A 15,479-nucleotide genomic window follows, 5' to 3' on the forward strand; every position below is an offset into this window, starting at 1 on the left:
ATTTGAACGAAAACAGCGCACCCGCGCAGCGCGGCTGACACAGAATAGCGTACGCAGTTTGCGTTCAGCGGATGTTCTCCAAAATGGTGATGCGGAGAGATACAGAGGAGACGAATTGTTGAATAAAGTCGTTATTTTTGTTTTCTTCGCATACAAAAAGTATTCTCGTCACTTCATAACGTTACGGTTGGACCACTGATGGCAGATGGACTATTCTGACGATGTCGTTCATACTTTTCTGGACCTTGACAGTGTAATTTACTTGGCAGTCAGTCGGACAGTCAGAAGCTTCCCGGTTTTCATCCAAAATATCTTAAATTGTGTTCCGAAGACGAACAAAGCTTTTACGGGTTTGGAACGACATGGGGGGTGGGGGTGGGTAGGTGATTAATGACAACATTTTCATTTTGGGGTGGAGTAACCCTTTAAATCACTCACTGTATTGACAGCATTTTCATATACACCTTAAACACAATATGCGTTTTCATGAGTTTTTGTTTTTAAACAGAAGCAGAAACACAGTGAGCAGCAAAATAGATTGATAATTTTGCTAAAACACTGCAGAAAACAACAATGCTGCAAATATAGTTATTTTTACCTATCATACTCCGACCGTTCAAACCAGGTTTGAGGCAGGTTTTTTCATGTACATTTAGCATTATTAATCAGTATGTTAAGAGCATTTTAAAAATAAACATATAATTGTTAAAATTAGGGAAATTATTTGTAGATGGCAAGGAAAGACAACATAAACATTGAAATTACAAGTTAACTTTGTTTTCTGTTCATGATGAGAGCGTTTTGATAATGTTTGTTTTAAGCAAAATATAAAAATACTCCAGACTTCAAGAGGAAAACTCTGAACCCCCATACAGTATCTCTTCTGTCACATGGCCTTCTGCCTTATGTATCTAACCATAAAAAATAATAATAGCCTGATAAAACATCTGATGTTATCTTTTAATGATCATATCTAATTGGGCTCAACTGATTATTTTTATTTTTTACAGACCAGACCTCTTGGAACTTTAATTGAATACCCCTTCATATACCATCGTATTTACATAGTATTCCAAGCTAATTTAAAGAATATGTTTTAACATGGTAATATTATGGTACTTCTTTGTCAAATGTCCCTTTTAATTCCCTAAACCAACCTTTCAGAACAAGTTTTTAAATCCGAATAGACCCTCTTTCAGTGTTTAGTCAGCACTAATGATCAAATACTGCTTGAGGATGATTTTGTAGTGAGAGCTCATGGTATTTGGCTGTACACCTCCAGTGTGTTCTGGGCTCATGTCCAGTCAGGCTCTTTGGCTATCAGACAGACTCAGATCACAGTAGACGTACTTTGTCATTTGGGGGGTGAGCGGGTGTTGACATGTTTGATGTTCACTGTGTATAACCAATATTATCATATTCACAAATTTTAACTGAGTAGTTAATGTTTTACTGGATTTGAAAAAAAAAATTTAATCAATGGATTATTTGTACCATGGAATGGTAGAACAAAATAAAATTGTGGTACTATGTATTATAAACACTTTTTTTTTTTTTTATTGTCACTTAAAACCTAATACTTCATTTTTAATTAAAAACATATATTATCTCTAACCAAATATTAGCTGGTGGCATGAAGCCAGCAGATCCATGTTCACACTATGAGTCTGTTTGAGTCCCTGACTGTAATTGACATTTCTCAGAGGTAACGAAGGTTTAACTGAATAACTAAATTTGTCCAGGTGCGCAGCCGGCACATGACGTCTGCTTTCAAGATGTGAACGCGGCGGGGAATGCCTTTGGAAACTGTGGCAAGGACAGTCATGGCAACTACATGAAGTGTGAGAAAAGGTGAGGTGGTATTTTAATATTTCAACCAGCCATATAAGCAATATGTGGTTTCTGTCAAAGAACTTGCTGACCTGAAGTGAAACGAAATCTGCCATTTCTGCAAATAGTTCTGCAACTAATACATTAAAAAGCTGCAGTAATACCAATATATATATATTTTTTAATTAACAAACTAGTTCAAATAGTTTACAAGGACAGCACTGCAGACTCGGTACTTTTCCGAAGTTAGACTCTTTTTTTTTTCTGCTTATTCATAATTCTCAAAACATTTTTCTAATTGGCTTTCCTCGTGGATGAATTTATGCTGAATCGCTGTAAGAAAAGATGACTAGTGATCTCTCATATCAAATCCCAACAGTGATGCCAAATGTGGTAAGATACAGTGCCACAGTGCTGCCAAGAAACCAAAGGGCACCAATGCTGTGTCCATAGACACCACCATCCGTACAGATGGCATTGAGGTGAAGTGCCGGGGCACATATGTTTACAGCACCCAAGATGGGCAGGGCGATCTTCCAGACCCTGGACTGGTCATGACGGGCACCAAGTGTGGAGAGGGGAAGGCAAGTTTTATTTATTTAGTTATTTGTTTGTTTGTTTGTTTGTATTCAGTCTTTATATTCAATATACAACTCAGATATTTATTAAACAGGATCTGTAGTATTAGGTGAAGATATGTCTCCAAAATAAGTATCTCAATAAAAGCATGTATTTTTTGTTTTGTATTGAAGGGTTGATTTATTCTGTTTTTACTTGCCTTCAGGTGTGCAAAGATCGACAATGTCAGAATGCCTCTTTTACTGAGTTACAAACCTGCATAGCCCGTTGCCATGGGCATGGGGTAAGTGTGTGTGTGTGTGTGTGTGTAAGAACTTTTTGAATTTGAAGATCATGGTAAATTGTACTTAATTTGTCTTCTGGGAAACATGCAAGTATCTTCTGTTGCTTCCGAAGGGCAGTACATTTTGTATGATCTCTCTTATTTTGTTAAGATTATTCACATTTTCACAGATTCTGCAAGGGGTTCCCAAACGTTCGCATGCCACTGTATATTAGGGATGTGCATCTCTAAAACTGAGGCTGATGTGATACACATCTCAATGCATAGCCAACGATACGATACATTAAAGATACATATGAACCAGATGCGATACGATTCACCCCTATTACGATGCAGGGCGATCCGATTTCGATTCGATTCTACACAATGTGATTCAATGCAATATGATGCAATGGAAAAAATATGATGATATGCAAATCAATATGGTACAGATAGTTTCCTTTTATTTCTTTGGTTCATTGTAATTATTTGGTTGAAGATGCAGCTCTACCTCTGCCATGTTAATCTCTATTCTATGTGACTCTAATATCTACATATAAAATATTGGTCACAAATTATTTGTCATTTTCTAAATAATAAAAGTATAGCGCATCTACTAATAAATAAAAATAATAAATAATGTTTTACTGATGCAAATATGTTAGAAACTATATGTTAGGTTTTTTTTTATGCAAGTGCTTCTCCTAAATTATGACTAAATATAGGCTATGTCTTAGTATTCCTTCTCCCTTTGAGTTCCTCTTTAACCCAGACTGACTCATTGTGGATTTCACACCTCTAAATCCTTTAAAACCTCGCTCTGGGTTGCTCATTTCCCGACACATACTGCCTCTAATAAAAACTGACGCTTTTCTTATATTAGCAGAGCTATAGCATTTGATTTGTGTTTTTTCTGGTCAAATAGTTGTAAAAAGCCTCCAAGCCGTATATACTCCAATTCTGTCTTTCCTAATCCCTTTGCCCTCCCTCTGTCTCTCTCTTTTGTCAGTTTTTCTTTTATTTCTTTATGTCTTGCTTATTTACCCATTCGCTTTTCAAAAGGGCAGCCAAATACGACAGGTCTTTGAGGGGAGATTAGAGATTCAGAAACTGCTTTTTTATTATTCATTTGCATTATCATTTGATTCATATTGATCGTATGGTTTAGGCAAGTGTGGATGGAGAATAAAGTGAGTGGTCGTGGTATTTGCACACAGCACATTTTCTCTCCTTTCCACTGTTCCTGTCTTGCCTCTGGGTTAGATTGAAGCATGTAAAATATTCTCTGTTAAAAGAAATTCCATTAAGATGAAAGACGGTATATTCTGTATTTGCCCTATACTTCAAAAGACGTGACAGAAAATGTTCCCTGCAATTGCAGCAATGAAAGTGAGGATAGGTAAATGGCTGTGTGTGATTAAAAAAGTTAAAACTGACTCAAACAAATATATATTAAAACCAAACAAGTTGTTTGTGGTGTAGTTCAACCAAAATGTCGTAAGGTTTGGACATGAGAGTAAGTGAATGATGACAGGATTTCCATTTATCTCTTTAAGGTCAAACAGCAGTGCAAAAGGCGTGTGAAAGTTAAACCCAAACCTTCCCGATGGAAATTCTCATCCACCCTTATTCCAATGTGTGGTGTTGTTTTGCATGCAGGTGTGTAACAGTAATGGGAACTGCCACTGTAAGCGTGGGTGGGCTCCCCCCTTCTGTGAGAAACCAGGACTCGGGGGAAGTGTGGACAGTGGACCTATACAGTATGACAGTGAGTTCACCTTCAGCTTTCAGTGCACATGTTCCTCTGCTCTCACTTCTTTCTCTCCTATTCTTTAATCCATCTTATAGATAGATTTATCTAAGATTTTATCACTCGTGTGCTCTCTCTCCCTCTTTCTCACTTTCCCTTTCTTCCTCACACCTCTTATCAAATGTCACCTTAACCATTAATCTCTACCGTCTAGCTTTTCTTTCCAGAACTCAGGCCAATGATATCTTTGCTTGTTGAAACATTTCAAGAGTAAATCTAGGAATTAATGAATTTATTACTCACTCATTTCATTTACTATATGACTGGATCTGAAAAACCTTTTGTTCTGAATGGAATACTAGAATGCGTCTTAATGCATACTCGGTAAACTGTATTTTAATTATTTATTTTTGTAAATAGAATGTGATACAGTATGTAATATGCTAAATATTTCAATCAATAATATAGTCACATGACCTCATACATACACTACCGATCAAAAGTAAGACTTTTTAAAAAGAAATGAATGCTTTTTTTCAGCTAGTACTTGTTAAAGGGTTAGTTCACCCAAAAATGAAAATTCTGTCATTAATTACTCACCCTCATGTCGTTCCACACCCCTAAGACCTTCGTTCATCTTCAGAACACAAATTAAGATATTTTTGATCAAATCCGATGGCTCAGAGAGGCCTCCATTGACAGCAACGCCACCCAAACTCTCAAGATCCATAAAGGTACTAAAGACGTCGTTAAAACAGTCGACGTGACTACAGTGGTTCTACAATAATTTTATGAAGCGATGAGAATTCTTTTTGTGCGCAAAAACAAAACAAAAATAACGACTTTATTCAACAATCTCTTCTCTTCTGTGTCATTCTCATACGTTGTTTTACGTCCAGCGCTTCCAGGTTCTACGTCAGAACGCCGGCTCATTATTGGACGGCTCCTGCATCAGCATCACACGCATGCATCGCGCTGCTCACATGTGCAGTTTGGCCAATAATGAGCTGGCGTTCGGACGTAGAACACGGAAGCCTTCACTGTGCATACTGCATTAACCGCGTAAGGATAATGACAGGGAAGAGAAGAGATTGCTGAATAAAGTTATTATTTTTGTTTTGTTTTTGCGCACAAAAAGTATTCTCGTCGCTTCATAAAATTATTGTAGCAACACTGTAGTCACGTCGACTGTTTTAATGAAGTCTTTAGTACCTTTATGGATCTTGAAAGTTTGGGTGGCTTTGCTGTCAATGGAGGCTTCTCTGAGCCATCGGATTTGATCAAAAATATCTTTATTTGTGTTCTGAAGATGAACGAAGGTCTTAGGGGTGTGGAACGACATGAGGGTGAGTAATTAATGACAGAATTTTCATTTTTTTGGGTGAACTAACCCTTTAAATTGATTCAGAAGTGACAATAATGACTTCTACTTTGCTTTAAATAAAATAAAATAAAATAGTTGCTGTTCTTTCTATTCAAAGAATCTTGATTAAAAAGTATTATGTTTTCCACAAAAATAAGGAGCACATCCATTTTCAATATTGACAATAATAATAAGTGTTTCATGAGCACCAGATCAGTATTAAAATTATTTATGAAGGATAATGTGACACTGGAGTAATGACAGCTGAAAAATCAGCTTTAGCATCACAGGAATAAATCATATTTTAAATTATATTAAAATAGTAAACAGTTCATTTCAATGTTGGTGATATTTCACAATATGACTCAAATATTTAAATATTGTGTTTTTGCTCAAATAAATGTATAGTCTTGGTGAGCATAAAAGACTTCTTTCAATAACATTATAAAAAGCTCATGATCCCAAACGTTTAAACAGTAGTGTACATGAGAGTGAGGCAATTTGGGGTAAAAATGGCTTAACCTACTCTCTGATCACATAGCGAGTAATGTGAAAATTAAAAGTCACAGTTAATATCCCTTCTTGTACATGAGTCACACTGGAAATAGAAGGTCAAGTTGCATTGCATTGCATTGCAGAAGAGAGTATTCACTGGTTGTGTGCTGCACGTTTTAGAAATGTAGTAGTTCATTTGCGTGTTCTATTCATTTGCTAGATGCTGCTTAAAAGTAGTATACTAAAGAAAAAAGTATGGTAGTTTGCTATTCTGAACGTAGCCATAGACATTATTATGCTACAGGGTGAATGTAGTGCACACAAGATCTATTATTCAGAGTGGCAGATATTTGGCAAGCACTTCTCTTTGTGTTTGCTGTTGACCCTTGTCTAACAGTCGCTGTATGTTCTATATCTGTCCTCAGGTCAGGTGGGATTAGTTGTTGGGCTGCTCTTTGTTTTTCTAGTGCTTCTCCCTGCTGTACTTATTGCCTTCTACTGCATCAAGATAAAAAGCTCCTACTACCACAAGTGGAAAACACAGAGAGAGAAGAGCAAAGCCAGCAGGTATTACTGTAGCAACACACACACACACAGTTATGCAGCGCCTTTACAAAGTGTTCAGACCCTTTTACAGTTTTGTTAAAAAATGTATGCATTTCCATTTACACAAACCACCACAGAAACAATGTGAAAATGGCTTCATAGAAGTTTGAATGGATTAATAGCATAAAGCTAAAATCTCAGACCGTGTATTGAGCTCAGAAGTGTCCTGTTTCTTTTGATCATCTATTGAATTTATTTTTAGTCCCGTTATGCAAATTCATTTGATTGGACATGATTTTAGAAAGGTACACCTGTTTGTATTTGTACACACTGCATGGCAGAGCAAAACCCTAAAAAAAGGTCTTTGAAGTTATGAAAAAAAAACTTTATTAGCTCTTTGAGATTATCCATAAAAAACATGTCTGGGCAGTCAATGTTGCTAGAGGTGCAGTGGCCTTCGGTGTTGTCAGATGGAAGACGTTTTGAGCCATTCATCTTAAAACTGGCTGTTTAGGTAAACTGGCTATTTGGTTCCAGGAGAGACCCACTGAATTCATGGCGTGAGTGAGAGAATAAGTGAGAGAGTGAGCGATTTCGACCGCATTGACTAGTGCCTCCTGTGGCATGCTGAGTGATTCAGCACAATATTATCTTCTTTAGATTCCTAGAAATTAAAGCCACAACAGCATAATGGTTGTTTCCTCAAGCCCATCCGTTTTACTATGTCTCTTGGATAACAAACTGCCTCCATTGCTGGTGCCCTGTGATATATCTAATATCAAAATGCCTTTTTGCAGATTAAAAACTCACACATAAATTAATCCCAAATAAGTGTAAAAATCATATGCTACTCTACATGGATACATCTGTCTATCATTCATTTTGTTAACAGAAATAGACTTTTAAAAGAATAGAATAAAGAGGTGATTTTAACTACAAAGATAGAAAATAGTAGAAAATAATACAGATGGGCTTATCCTTGCTGAGAAATGGATTCAAAACTTTTTTCATCCTATTGCAGCTGGCTGATAGAAGTCATACTTTTGGGAATCTTCCTTTTAAGCAATACAGATGTCACGGCTGTGAGTGGAGTACTTTTATGGAACTGCAGCACAAAATTCAGTTGGAAATCTATCCATTCCCGAGGCTTTGCCACTTTTCAGCTGATTAATGCCATTATAATAGAAGCCATATTTATTCAGGACATATTGGTTTCTCAAAGAATGTCTTCATCGTACCTATATCCAATATCTGAATTCTTCTGCTCAAGGTGCTGCTCATACCACTGACTTGCTAGATTATAAATTTTCAAAAAAAAAAAAATTGGTCAGTCCTTCTTTGATCCATAATGCTTTCCTACTTGATTTGAAACCAAGATACCAAATCTACTTTGAAGAGATGACTTTTCCTAATGCGTTTTGCAGAATGTGTTAGTCACATATTCTTATATATTAAAGGGGTCATATGATGCTATTTTAAAGATCATTATTTTGTGTATTTGGTAAGAACCCCTTCTGTTCATTTACACAATTATGGATATTATCTGGCCCCTTAGATAATATTAACTCAGTGATCCCCCTGCCCTTACCTATAGCTGAGTTGTTTTACTTTTTTTATTGTATTTAATTTTATATATTTATTTTTGTTTATTTCAAACGCTATCAGTCTATGTTTCAAATCTAATCAAGCTATATCAAGGACACATTTTTCTTTGCCAAATTGCTTTCAAACAATTGTTTTGTGATCTGCTTTAAAAGGACTTTTATGAGAAATTAAATGTAGCTGTTCTACAGAGTGCAAGCCAGAGCCCCCTGTCTTTCATCTCAGGCCCTCTAAAAATATGTGATTAGTTCAGCTGTCAGTATCCGCTGAAATCTAATTATGTGATCTCTCTTCACATTTGCTGAAAACAGCAGCTGCAGAGAGATAGCTGAGGTTACTTCACTTTGAATCCTCCCCTTACCAGTCATTAAAAACATTAAAAGTTAGTCAGATTAGGTATGGTATTATCCTTTCTTCTAGTCAGTGGCAGACCAGGTCGTGTTTGGCATGGAGCAGTTCCCCACACACACGGTCTCACATCTGAACTCTCTCAGTTTCAGAAAAATCACAAAATTTAATGCAACCTAATAATTACTGATATACATCTACTGACTAATACTAACAGATGTGATTTGATTTTTTTATTTATTTTTTGTTAAGGTGTCCATTGAGCAAGGTTTCAACTTACACTGTACCAACTCTTGCACTTCAAGCGATGATTCACCCAAAAATGAAAATACTGTCATCATTTTCTAACCCTTGTGTCATTCCAAACATGCATGATTTTCTTTATTTCTTCTGTGTAAGATATTTTAAGAAGTGGCTTTGTTTTTTTGTTTATACAGTGGCAATTCATGTAAGACTTTAAATCCAAGAATATCTCCTGCAGCTTCAAATGGACATGCTTAAATCTGTTTCGCATCAGTGTCAGTTAGGAAAAATCTGTGTAGTATAAAAGCCAAAAAAGCAGAGGGGTTATTGTCAGCAACAGGCTTTAGGATTGGCAGGCAACATGGCGGAGGTTGAATAGAGCCAAATATAGAGTGATGCTTGAAGAAAATCAGCACACAACCTCCGTCAAGAGAAAAGATTCTTCATTCAGTGTCAGAATGACCTGGAGCACAAAGCCAAGATGATCCTGGATTGGCTTTGGGACAAATAATGTCCTTGAGTGTTCCATCTAAAATGACCCCATAGAAATACTGTGGGCAAACTACTCAAAGTTTGAAGGGATCTGCAAGGGCGAATGGGAAAAAAGAATCCTGGTGTGCAAATCAGACCTCCTGCTGTCTTCACTGCCACACAGCATGCACAGCTACACAGTGTCTGAATACTAATGCAAATAATACATTTCAGATTTTTTTCAAACATACATAATAAAAGTTCACTTTGTCCTTTTGGTATATTATGCCAAATACAATAAATAATTCAGTCTATCCTGAGCTATGAATACTCAAGGGGTCTGAATTCTTTCTGATGTCACTCTATGAACATACACGTATGCTCCAAAAATGTTCATTATCCAGTGCACTTTTGAATAACATGCTTAGAAAATGATGGTATTATAATTGTACATGCTGAAAGTCTGTAGTCAATCTTGTGCTTTACAAACTGACAAAAAACGCAATGGTAGTCAATTTCACTTCTAGTCTATTCACTAAATTATTTATGATGTGTTTTCATACGTTTTCAGAAATGAGGGCTCCGTTGAAAAGGGGAAGAATGGACACCTAAACCCTGCTTTCCATCTGAAGGTGGTGGGACCCTCCAACAGAAGTGTTAATCTTAAGGTATGGACACTTTAGTCACAGAGGAGAGAACACTTGTATATATAATCTTTAATACGAATTATACAACACTTTGCATTACATTATACTGTACATATTTTTGGGGTTGGCAAGATGTTTTTTAAGTCTCTTTTGCTCACGAAAGCTACATTTAATTGATCAAAAATACAGTAAAAATAGTAACCGTACTGTGAAATACTATTACAATTTAAAATAAATACAATTTAAAAAGTTATATAAAAAGTTGTATATTAATATCTAAAATGTAATTTATTTCTGTGATGGCAAAGCTATATTTTCAGTAGACATATTTTAGTGGCCCAAAACAGATAACAGAAATAAAAATGCAAGATTTGCTACAAATGAATTTTTCACTTGCATTCATCAGTTTTATGACCCCATTCACCTCTGTCAAGACATTAGTCCTTTGAAGTGCATTTTTTTTCATTTAGAGATTTATGATGGGGTTTGTTTAGTATGTATTATGTGATTTTTTTCAAATCATGTAGTAGCATCACCAATATCTCATCATCACTTTGCTTTTTTTCCTCTTAAGCTACCTCACACCAGCAAGGAGGTGCTTCCTCTGAGGCCAAACCCAGCCTCCAACAGTACTCAGCCAGTTAATATTGTCCGTCCTCTCCGGCCGGCTCCGTCGCCATCCCTGAGCAACATCAAAGGACCTCGACCTCCTCCGCCTATCAGCAAGCCACCCAAATCTGTAGCATCACCCCAGAAACTCAGTCCTCCCAAGAAGCCTCTACCCCTCAACCCTTCACGCTCACCACTGGTGAGAATTCAGTGTACTCATATTCTTTTGGTTTAATCAAAATCACTGTGGGAGCCAAAATAGGTCACAATCTCATCAAATGAAATGCTGCTTGAAACACCTGTTTTAATCACGCCGTCAGAAATCCTGAAGAAAGCACACCTCAAATACTTATTCACTTCTTTTTCCTATCCTCATACAGAAGGTATCAGAACAACAGCCTCGACCCCCGTTCACACCCCCCCAGAGGCCTCTTCCTCTCAGCCCTGCTCGTGGAGCACAGCCCAAACCCTCTGGTGGGGGGCTCATGGTGATGATGCCCCCTTCAGTCGGACCCAAGCCTGTGGGAAAGGTGACTGCTGTTCCCCCTTTAAAGGCATTCCGGTGAGTAAACACATCAAAAGTTCCACAGATGAGCTTAAAAGTAAAATACAGCTGCAGACAGCGATGATGGGCCACTGGTGGCTTTAAAAAAAACAATTCACAGTGGCAACATGCATTTAAAGAGGACTACTTTGAAGTCTTTTGCATGTGTCACACATCCTGCTGCCAGCTGGTGGCGCTGTGACCGTGAACAATCCATGAACATCCATGTGATGAGTCCGCATAACCAAATATACACCAATTTGATCTAAATCAGATAATCAGTCAATCCGATTGAGCTCAATCCAAATTAAATTGTGTGGTGTAGATCTGGCATATTCTGATCAATAAGAAAAAACTAAGCAGATTCAAAAATATTGTCAGGCTGCATATGTTTACCGGACCGCTTTTATAATTTTTTCCTTTTTACATATGTTTATTTACATCTTAAAAACTGGTCAGATGAGGAGACTGAATATTTACTTGCTTATGTAATTGCTTAAAAAAATATATACATACATACATATATACATACTGATGGTACTGTAGCTCCAATAATGCTGTGACTGTGTTGACAGGGTCACTGCGTATGCACTGAAGTTTTGTTAGAATATAAAATGCACATGTGAACGGAAATGTGAATCAGATTGCAAAGTTTAGGGTTCATGTAAACAGAGTTTCAGAATCTAAAATTGGATTACATTCATTTGGCTTAACAAAATTAGAGCATGTAAACATCCCTATTGTCTTGGCATCATGTTGACCAAATTTGGTGACAATCACACAAATCCTCTAGAAGGAGTATTTAGAAATTCAGTGAGACTCTGAGGATTCGACTGTATATGCTGAAAACTGCATTTCATTTTGACAGGGTATCATGTTTATATCATGGTTTTTCACACAAAAAGAAAGGCGCAAGTGGTTTGTTTGAAATGATGGTCTTGGAAAAGCATTCATTTAACAGACTTATCTGTCTTGTCTTGTCTGTCTTTTCCACTCACCATTTGTGACTTATTCTCACCAAAATATGTAAATTGTGACGCCATTAGCTAATTAGCATACTAATTGTAACAGTTGACTGAACAGTTACTCTCCAATAAGAAAGGCAGTCCTAATGAGTGAGAGTCTGTCTGCTCTAATTATTCAATACTTTGTTTTTCTTTGCCAGAGCAAATGGATCAGAGTCAATGTTAGATACAAATAAGCGTGCCGAACAGTGGGGGGTGAGGCGTGCGCTTTGGATATTTTATGGGATTCTTATTCTTTTCAACTCTCTACCTATTCTTGAGTGCAGTAAATATAGGACTGAATTTTTACAACACATCAAACGTTTGGACGGGGTTTAACTCATTTATATACAGTAATAGGTTTTATGGGGAAATACACATGTCCCAATAGAATCTTGTAAGAAGTGAATTTTGCAAGTTTAAATCTTCTTTTCTCTCATCGAGTCTTCACATCAATGCTAGTCCGCTATCAGTTCTCAAAAGCAGCCGTCTAGCACTTATTTTCAGAAATAACTGCACCGATATCCAGGCCTCATTTCTGCTTGTCTCCAGTACTACATGCTCCAATCTAAGAACAACCGAATCTCACTGAGTTTCAGCTTGTGAAGATAAATCTGTTCGTAGCTTCCCAGTGGCGGCGGCAGCTTAGTACTATGTTATGATAAAAATATGAATTCATTTTTAACACATAACAGTGAGACTCTGAGGATTCGACTGTATATGCTGAAAACTGCATTTCATTCTGACAGACTCAGCAGGGTATCATGTTTACATCGTGGTTTTTCACACAAAAAGAAAGGCGTAAGTGGTTTGTTTGAAATGATTGTCAACCTTGGAAAAGCATTCATTTAACAGTGTAAAGTCTTTAAACTGAAGGATCTTGTGAGAAATATGAGGCAAACTGAGATAAGCACGCACTTCCATTCCTGCCTTTACAACAATTTTAACCCTGCAAGGCCTATTTTTTTAATGGAATAGTTTATTGAACCTTTAGACAAAATATAAAATAAAAGCTTTAAAAAAAGTGTTTATATTTTTAGATTTTTAGATTCAGGCTTTAAAGGCTCATATAATATGAATATAGGGAGAATATGGAGCTCACACACTCAAAGTGGAACTCAAGGTTGTTATTTTATATGACCAAAAAGTAAGATGAATTTCGGATATTTCTGCTTGCAGTGTAAATCAGTGAGATTGACAGTACAGCAGACAACTTAAAGTTCTAGTGTATATCTAACCAATGGGGTTTTTTTTTTTTTCAGACCTGTTTCAGGACCCAAACCAATCATAGTTCCATCCACTTTCCGAAAATGACGCTTGCAGGATTAATTTCTTAAAGACTTCAGCCAGCCTATTTGCACTAAATAAGGACCCTTGGCGACTGGTACTATAATGAGCTGTCTCACAAGGGATGGAAGAGCATGGTGCTAGGGCCCTGGATGAGGCCTCGCAAACCGGCGTTCAAATACAGCCGGCACAGCAGAGATGACGTGGTTTTGCATGAAAACATGCAGACTGAGAAAGTTTTGGATAGACTATCACATTGCCAAAACCTTGACTTTTAATCACCTTGCAATTTTTTTGTACTTATTTGTTTTAATATCATGCCTCTGTCTTGTTTACATTTTTTGTTTGACTATCATCTATTTGTCAAGTGCCAAAGATGTTGTTTTAATGCCTTGTTTAATTTGTTGTACTGTGCTGTATGTGATTTTGTGTTTGGTACATAAAATATGTTATACCTTTTTAGACACCATGTTGTTTGGTCGTCCTCACTTTATGACAGACTTTACGTCAGGTCTAACTGTTTATATCAGGTCAAAATCAACGGAGATTTGCAGTGAACAGAGAGTTCTATATGAGAATAATGGAAAAGTTGTGATTAAAAAAATTGATGAATTGTGTCATTTCTGTGTGAAACAAGTGATCTAAACATTCCTAAGTATATCTAAATTGGTAGTGGTATTTTTGTTTGCCAATGATGCCTAAATGAGGAATAAGAATTTTTAAAAATGACTTAAAACATGGTTTCCTGAACAAAGACCACTATGAAAAATAAAGTGCTACTATGAAAAGTAATTAGTCACTAAAGAATTAGTCCATAAACGTGTCTCTGCACAGGAGCCTAAGATTTTGTTCAAATTTCTAAACAGGCTTATTAAAAAAAAAGAAAAAAAAAGATGAATGTGCTTTTCCTGAGAAAAGTGATAATGTCTCTGACAAACTGCTTGCGTATCTTACCAATGCATTCTTTTAAACTCAGCATAACTTGTACTGAGTCACTGTCAATGCATACAGAAATGTTTTTGTGAATCATGAAGTCCTAGTTTTCCTATATTTATAATAGAAACAAACAAAATGAACGTATAATGCATGATTATATGTGAGTCTGGCCTTGAAAAGCATTTCTAAAAACATTTCTTTCTAAAACATATTATATCTGCTTGTGGTTTCAAGCACTCTAATCTGTGCAGTCTTGAGCTCCAGCATATTAAGATATTCAAGTGAAGTGCTGCTGGATTTTACTACCACATGACCCCACCTGCAACGGTGGCTCTGCAACTGAATCTCAAACCCTAGAGAGGCTTCTGTTTGATTTACAGCTCATTACACACAGTCAGACCTGCCTCACCCCCTCATATGGACCGATAAAGCTCCACTGACAGCTGCGGCTGGTACATTTAAAAGCAGGGAGGAACTGAAACTCAGCTGTCAGCAGAAACCCTCATTGCTCTAAACTGACGAGCAGCCTTTCCGCTTCAATTTTTGTTTTTACTTTAAATGAATCCTGCACAGTGTCGTGGCCATATTCAGTCTGCTGAGCAGGCACTTCTCACGCTGTGCTCGTGAACATTGCATTGTGTTGGTTTTAATTCAATTTAGTTTCTCACTCTCCTACATGCCCTGAGTCCATCCCTCTCGTGTCTATGGGAGATGGTGTGTGATTAATTATGTAGGAAAAGGTAAAGGAGCTGTTAAGTCAGGAGAGGAAATCAAGCAGTGTAGTAGAAAATAGGACTGAATCAACCCCCTCTTAATATCAGCACCTACTCCCTCTTTAATAAAAGAGGACACTAAAAATGCTTCTGCAGTCAGTGTGACTTAATGGTTACAGTACAATGGTTAAAACTTAATTTGTGTTATTTTATTTTCTAGCTAATATATATATATATATATATATATATA

The 15,479-nt window shown here is 36.8% G+C and overlaps 1 protein-coding gene across 1 annotated transcript in view; it reads left to right on the forward strand.

Annotated features, from left to right (window-relative positions):
* Positions 1–13,963, forward strand: part of LOC107757890 (disintegrin and metalloproteinase domain-containing protein 19-like) — an 82,598-nt gene extending 68,635 nt beyond the window's left edge. The window contains exons 12-20 of the mRNA XM_016575498.1: positions 1,743–1,851; positions 2,210–2,414; positions 2,615–2,692; positions 4,331–4,439; positions 6,705–6,846; positions 10,061–10,157; positions 10,711–10,944; positions 11,126–11,307; positions 13,556–13,963. Coding sequence (XP_016430984.1) covers positions 1,743–1,851; positions 2,210–2,414; positions 2,615–2,692; positions 4,331–4,439; positions 6,705–6,846; positions 10,061–10,157; positions 10,711–10,944; positions 11,126–11,307; positions 13,556–13,607 — 1,208 coding nt within the window. The 3' untranslated portion in view covers positions 13,608–13,963. The remainder of the gene's footprint in view (positions 1–1,742; positions 1,852–2,209; positions 2,415–2,614; positions 2,693–4,330; positions 4,440–6,704; positions 6,847–10,060; positions 10,158–10,710; positions 10,945–11,125; positions 11,308–13,555) is intronic.
* Positions 13,964–15,479: the final 1,516 nt, after the last annotated feature.

The sequence above is a fragment of the Sinocyclocheilus rhinocerous genome, unplaced genomic scaffold (assembly GCF_001515625.1).
Source record: "Sinocyclocheilus rhinocerous isolate Xijiao unplaced genomic scaffold, SAMN03320098_v1.1 scaffold1555, whole genome shotgun sequence".
In the NCBI taxonomy this organism is placed as follows: domain Eukaryota; kingdom Metazoa; phylum Chordata; class Actinopteri; order Cypriniformes; family Cyprinidae; genus Sinocyclocheilus; species Sinocyclocheilus rhinocerous.